We start from the raw sequence: 12,239 nt of genomic DNA, 5'->3' as shown, positions 1-12,239 counted from the left end.
AAAATAATCTTCATCCTCTTTTGCTCGATAAAATTTAGCTATATCCCCTCCCGGTGCTGGAGAAATTGGCGAAGGCCCCTCTCCTGTGTTCCTCCCTTGCCTCCAAAGGTCAATGCCTTTTTAAAAAGAGATTTTATTTATTTATTCATGAGACACACATACACACACACACACAGAGAGAAGCAGAGACAGAGAAGCAGGCTCCACGCAGGGAGACCAATGCAGGACTTGATCCCGGGACTCCAGGATCATGCCCTGGGCAGAAGGCAGGCGCTAAACTGCTGAGCCACCCAGGTGTCCCAGGTCAAGACCTGGGTATAGGACCCAACGATTGATTTGCAGAAGAGATGTACCCAATTGTCCTTTTCCATTATCTGATATAAAGTCATTGTAGACATACTCTGACAGAAGGGAAATTCTTGCCAAATAGGTTGACTTAACCTTTACAGCACAGCAGTCACAAATGAACAAGTGCCAGCCAGTTGCACATTTCCACACTCGCAACCCAATTTTCCAAGGAAGCTGTTGCCAGACCTAATCTAGGCTGCAGGACATGAAAGGTGCCTAATTGTCAAATCTCCTGTCTTTCATTGGACCTGGTTATCTGCTTTGAGTTCACCGCTATTTAAGGTATATATTCTTAGGATAAGCCTTATCAAGTCCTTTCAGGGGCCAATGATGTAAGAAGTAAATCATTACACACTGTTTTGTTTAGCTTAAGTGTTTTGCTTTTTGGAAATAGGATGTACCGGAGCCGTATCAATGATGTTTTCCGCCTGGATGACAACAGCCTGGAGTTTCTGGGGATTCAGCCAACACTGGGACCCCCTTATGAGCCACCTGTCACCATCTGGCTGATTGTTTTTGGGGTCGTGATGGGAGTGGTGGTGGTTGGTATTGTCCTGCTCATCTTCTCTGGGATCAGGAATCGAAGGAAGTAAGTGACCTTTCCTCGACTTACCTATTTCAAAACAGAAAGGTTTAGGGAAAACTAACTGGCAAATTTGCAGTAAGTGGTAGGCTGTATGAGCCAACTACTTATTTGGACAATTTTGCACCTAAATATGCAGTGTCTGAGATTTCCCAGGTTTCATCAGCACTTTGCCTTCTTATCAAGTGCCGGCCCACAGTCGACGCCCAGCCTGGGGTTTCGAGTGTGCCCTGGTAAACTCCATCCTGGCCACAGCGTCCCCTCCCTACTGCCAAGAAGCCCTGAAAACTCAGCAGGTGTGAGCAGGCCTGAGCCGTGAGCAGGCCGGCTCAGGGGGCTGTCCTCACTCATAGTCTTCCTTGGTCTAGAAATGAAGTGGTACAGCAATGGTTGGCACTGTGAAATCCTTCAAGAATGAGCTCTAAGATTTGCTCCATACAGCTGCCCTTCCATCCCCTTCTTTCCCCCTCAGGTGGCCCAGCTCCCTGTCATCCCCTTAGCTCGTGGGCCCCAGTACTTCTCATTCGTCCTTAAGTTGAAGATCCAAGTTCATGGAGGATTTAAATTGTCAGAGACCTGATTTATACTCATGCTCTGCCACTAGTTGTCTTTTCTGACATTGAGAAATCACTGGCTTTCGCTGGGCTTCTGTAATTAAGGTGAATATTCTGTAGTACCTGACAAAACTCTGTGTGCATCCAGGTTGCTTAAACGTGTTCCTGATGGAATTTTGACATGCACTGGTCTAGTCTGACCGATTCTTCACCATAGAGATTTTTAGTTCCCTAAGGTGGCTTCAGTTTAAAAAAAATAGGCATTGAATAGAAGACATTCATATTATTAGAATTTTAAAAATATGGAAGGGGGGAAGCCTGGATGGCTCAGCGGTTTAGCGCCGCCTTCAGCCCAGGGCATGATCCTGAAGACCCGGGATCGAGTCCCATGTCGGGCTCCCTGCATGGAGCCTGCTTCTCCCTCTGCCTGTGTCTCTGCCTCTCTCTCTCTCTCTCTCATGAATAAATAAATAAAATCTTAAAAAAAGAATGAGGCAACTGGCTAAATGACCACTTCACTCCTAAAAATAATAATTGTGGTTGATATTCGTTGAGGCCTGCGTGCCAGGTACCATGAGCACTCTGCTAGCACTAGCTCGGTGACTTGGTGAAGGGGCATCATTTGCCAAATAGGCAAACTGAGGTACAGAGGCACCCTCTCTATGACCCCGGAGCACAGAGGTTTCTGTGGTCTCCCCTGCCCTGCCAGGCATCGTGCCAACCACTCATGGGGCATGTTCTCTAGGGGACCACAGTCCATTGGGAGGGGGCTGATTCATTGAGGAGGGATTAGATGCTAAGGTGTCCGAGACGCCTGGGCCAGTGGGGTCCGAGGGAGGCAGTGTCCATCCAGTGGTACTTATACTAAGGCTACTTTACTCTATTTAACAGGAATGATCAAGCAAGAGGTGAAGAAAATCCTTATGCCTCCGTGGACTTGAGTAAAGGAGAAAATAATCCAGGATTCCAAAATGTGGATGATGCTCAGACTTCATTTTAGGAAAATCTGTTTTATTCCCTCTTGAGGTGATTTTTATTATCGTCTGTACCATAAAATTAACATTTACGTATATGAGATTATAAAGATGTCATTAAATATCAAAACTATGGCTCTGTTCAGGAATAGTTCTCCCAAGAAGACATGCCTGGGGAGAGGGCATCTTCACTGGCTTTCAGTATTTATTTCTGCCTTGAGATTCCACCTCTGCTCCTATTTGAGAGTAATAGAGAAAACGTGTCTTTGGCCTTGCCAGCTACTCGGGCGGGGTGGGTGGGGGGGCCGTAATGGAAGTGGAAATGTTTGTTGCATGGCCAGAGTCAAAATAGAAAAGAGGGGCTATATGGTGGGAGCAAGTGGGGCCTTGTATGGAATCCGGATGGATCTCTTTCAAGGACAGTGTCCATGAGTTGCTGGCAGGGTTGCAGGAGCGAGAGTGGCACATGCTGTTCACTTTAAGTGTAAAGGATGGCACACTCTTTTCACATTAAGTTCATCTAAGTACTATAGCGGTCTGCCCACAGATCCAGTGATTGGACTGGATCATGCTTTCTTCAGGATGACAGGTGTAACGGAGAGAGAAGAATCCAGAGAGCTGTTCACAGATGTTGCCTTTTCACTTCCAAGCTGCTTGATCATCATCTTCCTGACAACGTAAAACTAGCCTCAGGGGCCTCCAGGAACCACCCCCCAACCCCTCCACCTCCCTACCCCTCCCCTGCCCCCCACCTCTGCGCCAGAGCACACCTCACTTCTATTGTTTCAATAGAAACTCACTTCTATTTTTCTCTCTGGAGTGACTAGAAATCTCAACTGAAGGTCATCCTCTGAAGTGGGTACCCAACCTCTTAGCTTTTGTATTCACCCTCGATGTCTGTGTAGTGCTGAGCACCAAGCAGACACTCAATAAATACTTACTAGATTCACACTCCTGCGGTCTCACGTGTACTTATGTGCTGGGGCTTCTATCTGCTTCTCCCTTCCATCTGCCTGCCTGAGACCCTTGACCTCTCAAACGTCTTGGAATGTGTCCCAATTTCTTAAATTGCTTTATTGTACAAAGCAGCTGTAAGACAATCTAAAAAGAGGTGTGTTAAGATTGTTTATGCCATCAGGTTAGGGACCAAGCCTAACACTCCTTTTGTACATCTCAGAATCCAGCCCAGTTCTGAGCACGGCATCCACTACACACCGAAGACTGATTCAAAGTAGATGAAAATATCCAAACTCTACTCATCAACTCACTCTCTGTGGTGACCAGCATAATGTTAGAGTAACTTCATACTTAATACAGACTATGGAGAGGGGCACCTGGGTGGCTCAGTGAGTTAAGCGTCTGACTCTTGATTTTGGCTCAGGTCACGATCTCAGGGTCGTGGGATGGAGCCCAGCATTGGGCTCCATGCTCAGTGGGGAGTCTGCTTGAGATTCTCTCTCCATCTCTCTCTGCTTCTCTTCTCCCTGCTGCTCACTCTCTCACCCTCTCTCTAAAATAAATAAATTAAAAAAAATAAAATAGGGACGCCTGGGTAGCTCAGTGGTTGAACGTCTCAGAGCATGAACCTGGAGTCCCAGGATCGAGTCCCACATCGGGCTCCCTGCATGGAGCCTGCTTCTCCCTCTGCCTATGTTTCTGCCTCTCTCTCTGTTTCTCTCATGAATAAATACATAAAATCTTTAAAAATATAAAATACATTCTATGGAGATAATGGTCATGGTGGATCAGTTAGCCAAGTCAAGGGAGGATGACCTTTTCTTCATTTCCAAGAGCACGTAGGCAGTCCCCTGGCTTAAAACAGTAGCAGCAAATGTTATATATCATCATGAAACACGATTAAATAGCATTTTCAAAATTATGCATGTTTTATGTGGTATGAGTATTCCTTTACTCGGCTCCTCTTAGCATCACTGGGCTGACTTTCTTATAAACCTCTACTAATATCTTAAAAATCTTGCTTGACTTGGTTTTGGAAGCTAGGCTTATAAGCAAGGCTTTGGCTCTTTTCACAGTAGAGGATTCTGTACTGTTTGAATTTTTGCAATAAGCATATATTTTGTTATAAAGAGGATTGTTTTTTAAAAACCAAATACAGGGCAGCCCGGGTAGCTCAGTGGTTTAGTGCCTGCCTTTGGCCCAGGGTGTGATCCTGGAGACCCAGGATCAAGTCCCATGTCAGGCTGCCTGCATGGAGCCTGCTTCTCCCTCTGCCTGTGTCTCTGCCTCTTTCTCTCTCTCTCTCTGCGTTTCTCACGAATAAATAAACAAAATCTTAAAAAAAAAAAACAATACATAGGAATGCCTGGGTGGCTCAGCAGGTGGGTGTCTGCCTTCGGCTTAGGGCATGATCCTGGGTCCAGGGGTTGAGTCCCACATGGGGCTCCCTGTGAGGGGCCTGCTTCTCCCTCTGCCCATGTCTCTGCCTCTCTGTGTCTCTCATTAATAAATAAAATATTTAAAAATAAAAACAAATACATAAAAATAAAGAGAAGAAAGGAAAACAGATTTCACAAGGGCCCGTTGAGGAGGAGGGATTGAGTTACTCGTTCCTTCTTTTCCCTTGGGTAGGAAAGAAGCCGTCACACAGTACTCACTAAAGAAATGCTCGCTGAATGTATACATGCCCTAGTGGTTGTTCTTAACCAGGGTGCCTGGGTAGCTCAGTTGGTTAAGCGTATGTCTTAGGCTCAGGTCATGATTTCAGCAGGGAGTCTGCTTGAGATTCTGTCTCCCTCTGCCCCTCTACCCTCTCACTCACACACACCCCCCTCAAATAAATAAATGAATCTTTAAAAAAAAGATGCTCAACTGACTGAGCCACCCAGGCACTTCAACATCTTTTATCTAGACTGTACTACCGGGTGCCTGGGCAGCTCAGTCAGTTAAGCATCTGCCTTTGGCTCAGGTCATGACCTCCGGGTCCTGGGATCAAGTCCCCACATTGGGCTCCCTGCTCAGCAGGGAGCCTGCTTCTCCCTCTCCCTCTGCTGCTCTCCCTGCTTGTGCTCCCTCTCTCTCTCTCTCTGTCAAATAAAAATAAAATCATTAAAAAAAACAAAGTTCCATTTCATTATAAATTGATATTTGTGCACCTCTGTAAAAAAAAAAAAAAAACCCAACAGGAAACTACTATCAAAAGTCAATTCTGGAAACACAGGAATCCGTATTTACATGTGAAGAAACAACCAAGAGAGATAATCAGAAACAGTTGGGAGGTGATGGAGTCAGTGGAATGAGACAATATGAGGATCTCTTAAGGGAGATAGTTAACTTCCATCCAGAGATGAGGAGCAGCACTTAGGGTGTCTTTTCAGTGTGATTGTGCCTCCACAGAGCCTTTCTCTTTCCCTCCTTGACATTGCAGAAAAGACAGCAAGGTGCTTCAAAAGAGATGAAAACCTATGGGCTCAGCAGCAAGCTGTGAAGGAGGGGAGTCCCAGGAATGGTTTAAAGCAAAAGTACCTTTTAGTAATCACCACAAGACACTGAAATAGTACTTTTGTACCTTTGTGTCAAGATACAAGATTGAAATAGAAATGCCAGTCACCAAACTAGCCAGAAACCCTGGAACCCAAACTCAAGGGTTGAAAATGATTAGAAGGCAACAATCAATTCTAGAATGAAGACTGTGGTTACACGGTATCCAAATTGATAAGGATTAGGCAAAAAAAAAAAGGCATCAAGTTTACCTTAGCATCTTTTACAATCTGTTCTTTGTGGAAATGTATTTGCTATATTCTTGAATATTACTTAATTTTAGTTTTGTATTTGCATGGCATATATACATGACACAAAGAGTCATTGTTCTAATCTGGAAGTCAGATGAGAGTCAAGTCATTTGCATTAAATTATGCACCACCTACTGATGCCCCCCCATATAAGGAGGTCCCTAGGGCACACCGGACAGACAGCACAGAAACATTTGGAAGCTTGTTAAAAATACATGTTCTCAGGCTGCACTCAGACCTGCTCTACCAGAATCTCTGGAGTAGTTCCTGAGGAATCTGTGTGGGTTTTTTAAAGGATTTATTTGTTTATTTGAGAGAGAGAGAGAGAGAGAGGAAGAGACAGAGCAAAGCGTGAGAATACAAGTAGGGGAAGAAGGGCAGAGGGAGATGGAGAAGCAGGCTCCCTGCTGAGCAGGGAGAGCCCCAGATGTGGGGCTCTCGATCTCAGGACCCCAGGATCATGACCTGAGCCAAAGGCAGATGCTTAGCCAACTGAGCCACCCAGGCGCCCCAGGAATCTGTTTTAATGAACCCTCCTTTTGATTTGCATACATGCTAAAGTTTGACAGCAATAAAACATGAAGGCAAATGTCCACATTTTGGTACTTGTTAACAACATATTTAATTATCGTGATAGTGATGATATAAGGAAAAGAACAAATATCCAACAAAGAATTTTTCAATTCTGTTCAATCTTTACACATGGTACACACTCTGTCTACCACAATCAGAAAATGTGCTTCTGCTGTAGGCTGGGAAGTATAATAATATAAAGAGCAGCATACACAAAACTACTAATTTGACTTAAATGTCAAGGAAATCTTTTGTTTCTTACCTTGTTCATTTTGAGATAATACAAGAGGCAAACAGTACACAGAATGCGATTAGCTAAATTACATGGTTTGCGCCTTGCTACTTTCCTTAAAAGGAATGAAAATGTTGGCCAGCATTGACGGTCCTTCTCATCAGATCTCCTCATTTCTTCTTCAAGGCTTGTCTTTTTCCCGAAGTGGTTCAATGGAAGATAGGAGTTGCTGAAATGTGGGACGCTTTTCTGGAAGCTAAATAAAAGAAAAACTCAAAGGCTTAGTTTATGGAAATTATGATTAAAAATAAAATATTGAAGATATGTGTACCTCAGTCCTAAAGCTAGTGACTTTTTAAGCATGGACACATTATGGACATTTCCACTAAAGACAAAACAACTAGAGCCCTAAGAGGTGGAAAAGAAACAGTAAGTCTCTTTATTTGCATAAGATATGGTTGTATGCCTGGAAAAACCAGGAGAATGAATGATAGAACCAACCCAAATGATAAGGAATTCACCCGGAGAGCAGTCTGCAAAATTAACATACAAAATCAATATTCTTCAGGTACATGTACAAGAACCAGTCAGAAGACGCGATGGAAGAGGAAACCCCATTTGGAGTAGCAACGACACCAAAATAAAATAAAAACAGAAACACAGCCCCCAAAATGAGGACAACTGTCAACACTGATGAAAAGGACAAATGTAGACTTACACACATAGAAAAACGTTACTTGTTCCTGAAGAGGACAAATCAATATCACAAAGATGTCAAATTTCCCTAGTTAAAATATAAACTAAACACAATCTCCTCCAAAAGATGAACAAGTTAGTTTCAAGCTGAACAAGTTGACTCTCTAGTTCATAGATTTTTTAAAGTATGCAGAAATAGCACCTGGAATGAATGTAACACTGTAGGTGAACTACATTGGGACTAAAACTTAAAAGATTAAACAATTAAACTCAATTTTTAAAAATGTCTGTAAAAATAGCTAGGAAAAGTATAAAAAAGGTGAGTAATGAGGGAGTACTAGCCTACCTTGGATTAACACGTATTGGAAATCCTCTATAATTAGAACATTGCAGTGCTAGAACATGAATAGAGATCAGAGAACAGAAGAGAAAGGCCCCAAATAACCCCAAATGCGTATGGAAATTTCCTCTGTTAGCTATTTCGGCACTGTTAGATGGTATCTCATCCCTCGTGATGACATGGTCTTTTAATAAATGGTGCTGCAGCAAGCACGTAGTCATTTAGAAAATGACATCCTTGGATCCATGCTTCACACCATATACTGCAACAAACACACTAGATCGGAGACCTAAATGTGAAAGAGTGAAGCCATAAAAATACTAGAGGAAAATCTGAGTGAATGCTACTTTAATCAGGGGCTGGGGAAGCCTATCCAACTTTAACTCGGTTTCCAGAAGCAATAAAAGCCAATGTTAATATAGTCAACTCTATTTTTTTAAATCCTTTGCAAGGCAAAAACAACCATAAATGAAACCAAAAGATAAATGACAAACTGGGAGAAAATATTGACAACTCTCACAGATAAAGTGCTCATCTCTTTAATTTATAAAGGGGTCTTTAAAATCGAGGTGAGGGAAATCAAAAGCCTGATAGAACAAAGGAAAAAGAAACGCCGTCCAATTCTCAGAAAGATATCCCAAGTGCCCTTAAAAATATACCTCACTTGTGAGGAAAGATGTACATATACAAGCTGCACTAAAAGGCCATCTCTCCTCTCTCAGATTGGCAGAAATCCAGAAGCTTGACAATGGTCTGTGTCAGCGAGCTGGTGGGAAAATACCCACGCTGGCGGAGGGGCACCGACCCCGTAGAGGGAACCTGTATGCTCCTCTTATAAGAAAGAAAGGGAAGCACACATGTATGTACACACTCACTTTTGTGCAGAGAACTGTGGGAAAGATAAATTGGAATCTAACGGAAATTGTGAATGTGCTTCTAAAAATTGTGAAAGAGGATATTTTAAAAGTGGGAGACCAAAATGTACAAAATGATACGTGCAGGACCTTTGACCCGGGATTGTCTCTGTGCAAAGCCATCTCAACAGACCGACTGTGGGAAGAAGGCAGTTTGCTCCTGTTTGGGGGCCGCCCCATCCATCTGCTCCTGGCCTTAGTCCCAGGAGCTGGAGTGGGAAAGGCCAGGCAGGTTCCGGCCTTCGACTCCAATCCCTGTCTGCTCCTCTTCTCCATCGGACGCGTGACAGCACGAAGTCAGCCTGCTTGGGGGCAGCGGCAGGTCTCTAACTCTGCTCTGGCCCCACCGGACCGCCCAGCGCTGCCCGCGGCCCTCAGCACCATAGGCGCTACATGGGGGTGTGAGGGGTGGGGGGGGCCTCATTTAGCAAGCGAGGCGCCATAGGGTGGGAAATCATGAAGCGCCCCCATCCCAGGGGATGGTGTCAGGCGAAAGGATCAAGTATTATTGTGTGATACAGCCAGCAACTCGGCCAGTGGGGGACTCGAGGCTCCAACACAAGACAGGAGCTCTACGTGTGTGCGGCAAGTTCTTCCTAGCACCCCGCCGAGCGCCTGGTGCACAGGGGCCCTGTGAACCTACAACCACAGACACGAGGAGCACTTACTGTGGTCCAGGCACTGCTCTGAGGCCTTGACAATATTAACTCATGCAACCCACACGATAATCCTATGATGGGGTGGGGGGCGCCTGGGTGGCTCAGCTGAGCGGCTGCCTTCAGCTCAGGGTGTGACCAGGGTCCTGGGATCAAATCCCGCATGGGGCTCCCTGCATGGTGCCTGCTTCTCCCTCTGCCTGTGTCTCTGCCTCTCTCTCTGTGCCTCTCATTAATAAATAAATATTTTTTTTTAAATCCTATGAGCGGAGGGCTACTTTTTGGTAAAGCACAGAGATGGTAGGAGGCTTATACAAGGTCACACAGCTAGTATTGGTACTCGGCATTCTGGCTCCACAGTGCACGTGCTTAGCCATGACACCCATCTGCCTTCTACTGGTGGAGGAATGAATACAGGAATGCGGCATCAGGCCCTCTGTCGACGAGGCAGTAGCATATAATGGCTACGAGCTTTGGGCTTTTCAATTAATGTTCTTAAAAGTCCCCTATTATCAAGTACTCTCTAAAGTCTTCCATGGCTCCCCATTGCCTGTAAAAAAGCAAAACTCACACTCCTCTCCCTGTGGTTCAGTCTGCAGCATCCGGACCAGACCTCTTCCTCCGACTAATTCCCAGCCCTTCCAACGGTAGCTACAGCCGAGCACACCCTGCTCCTTCTGGCCTCCTCACCTTGGTTGTGCCGGTCTCCCCTGGACACCCTTGACCACGTCTCCACTCACCTGACTGTGGACACTCTGCTGAGGTTCCCTGACCTGGCTCAGATAACAGTGCTCTCCTCTGACCTCTTTCTGCACTTGCCTACGTTTCTATGCTGCACGTATAATTAGAAACTGCTGGGTGTTTCCAATCTCACAGTGGGGCGTGTGTGTGTGTGTGTGCAGGTGTGCCCACGTGCGTGCACGCGTAAGTGTGTGTAAAGACTGACTTCCCTGAGGACAGAGACGGAGCTTTGTATTTCCTTACCATCCACCCCCCTTAGTTCTACGGACATTGTAGATGGTTTGTGAGTCAGTCCCCTGCCACGTGAGCTCCATGCCTACTGCCACACACCCTCTTATTCCCCAAGTGCACGGAATGGTTTCGTCACCATCGGGGAGGATGGGAAGAGAGGAGGGACTAGTGTCCATTATGCATTGTCCACGCGTGCTCATAGGTTCTCCGCGACACGTTTTCTTTTTTTTTTTTTTTTTTTTTTTTTTTTTTTAAATTTTTTTTTTTTATTTTTTTATTTATGATAGTCACAGAGAGAGAGAGAGAGAGAGAGGCAGAGACATAGGCAGAGGGAGAAGCAGGCTCCATGCACCGGGAGCCCGACGTGGGATTCGATCCCAGGTCTCCAGGATCGCGCCCTGGGCCAAAGGCAGGCGCTAAACCGCTGCGCCACCCAGGGATCCCCGCGACACGTTTTCTATCTCAGGAGAGGCCCCACGGTGTTGTGGTTAAGAACAGGGACTCTGACGCTAGCCCAGCTGTGTGACCCTGGGCAAGTCACTTAACCTCGCTGGGTCTGTTTCCTCTTCTCTTAGCTTTTTTTTTTTTTTAAGATTTTATTTATTTATTCATGAGAGACACAGAGAGAGAGGCAGAGAGAGAAGCAGGCTCCATGCAGGGAGCCTGATGTGGGACTCGATCCCGGGTCTCCAGGATCAGGCCCTGGGCCGAAGGCGCCGCTAAACCACTGAGCCTCCCGGGCTGCCCCTCTCCTCTTAGTTTTGGCCGCGATAGCACGTACTTCCTAGTATGTTGCCTGATGAACAAATGGGTTAATATTTATGAAGTTCTAGGGATCCCTGGGTGACTCAGTGGTTTAGCACCTGCCTTGGGCCCAGGGCGTGATCCTGGAGTCCCGGGATCGAGTCCCACGTCAGGTTCCCTGCGTGGAGCCTGCTCCTCCCTCTGCCTGTGTCTCTGCCTCTCTCTCTCTCATGAATAAATAAATAAAATCTTTAAAATATATATATTTATGAAGTTCTTCAAACGGTGCTGGACGTAAGTGGCTCGTTACGCTGGTAGCCCCTGCACCTGCACCTGCACCTGCGCGGCCGCGCTGCTGGGTTTCACTCCCGAACGCTTGAGGCCCGTTGGGCCCGCCCGGGGCAGGCGCTTCGGTCAAAGCGGCCCGGCCCACGGGTCCTGGGCAACCGCCCTGGGCGCACCCGCCGCCGGCCCCCCGGGGTGCACTTGCCTCGTGCCAGCAGCCGTACATGATCTGGTAGACGGTGTCCGACGCCAGTTGGGGCCGGTAGAGCCGGTGGCCCTGGGAGACCTTCACAACCACCTGCGAGTTGTCGTACAGGTCGTAGGGCTGCTTCCCCAGGCTGAACACTTCCCACATCAGGATCCCTACGGCACACGGAGGGCGGCCGGCGGACAAAGGAAAGGCCGTGTCAGCAGGTGCGGGCTCGGGGAGGCTCCGGCCGGGGCGAGGGAGCCCGGGGAACCAGTCCCAGCCAGAGGCCCGGGCGTGGAAGGTGGCCCTGTGCCCTCGCCTCCGGAGCCCACCGTCCCTTCTCCACGGTCCTCCTCTTGCCGGCCAGCGGGCCATCGGGAAGGCAGCTGCAGGGGGGCTACTGGGGGCCAAGATTCCGGGGTGCTTCCG

The 12,239-nt window shown here is 46.8% G+C and overlaps 2 protein-coding genes across 6 annotated transcripts in view; one reads left to right on the top strand and one right to left on the bottom strand.

Annotated features, from left to right (window-relative positions):
- Nucleotides 1-3,410, top strand: part of ACE2 (angiotensin converting enzyme 2) — a 40,481-nt gene extending 37,071 nt beyond the window's left edge. Inside the window, exons 17-19 of one of the 2 annotated variants that reach the window (XM_025437149.3) lie at nucleotides 743-937; nucleotides 2,377-2,511; nucleotides 3,041-3,410. In XM_025437149.3, the coding sequence (XP_025292934.3) occupies nucleotides 743-937; nucleotides 2,377-2,485 (304 nt within the window). In that variant the 3' untranslated portion in view covers nucleotides 2,486-2,511; nucleotides 3,041-3,410. Of the gene's footprint in view, nucleotides 1-742; nucleotides 938-2,376 lie in introns of both variants that reach the window. The other variant, XM_025437140.3, reaches the window with a different exon arrangement.
- A 3,395-nt stretch (nucleotides 3,411-6,805) lies between these two features.
- The window catches only part of BMX (BMX non-receptor tyrosine kinase), a 52,418-nt gene continuing 46,984 nt past the window's right edge, over nucleotides 6,806-12,239 (bottom strand). For 3 of the 4 annotated variants that reach the window (XM_035711334.2, XM_025437116.3, XM_025437113.3), the window contains 2 exons: nucleotides 11,826-11,983; nucleotides 6,806-7,269 (listed from right to left, as the gene is read on the bottom strand). In XM_035711334.2, coding sequence (XP_035567227.1) covers nucleotides 7,195-7,269; nucleotides 11,826-11,983 — 233 coding nt within the window. In that variant the 3' untranslated portion in view covers nucleotides 6,806-7,194. The remainder of the gene's footprint in view (nucleotides 7,270-11,825; nucleotides 11,984-12,239) is intronic. The other variant, XM_035711335.2, reaches the window with a different exon arrangement.

The sequence above is a fragment of the Canis lupus genome, chromosome X (genome assembly GCF_003254725.2).
Source record: "Canis lupus dingo isolate Sandy chromosome X, ASM325472v2, whole genome shotgun sequence".
In the NCBI taxonomy this organism is placed as follows: Eukaryota; Metazoa; Chordata; class Mammalia; order Carnivora; family Canidae; genus Canis; species Canis lupus.
This window is presented reverse-complemented; position numbering and strand designations above follow the sequence as displayed.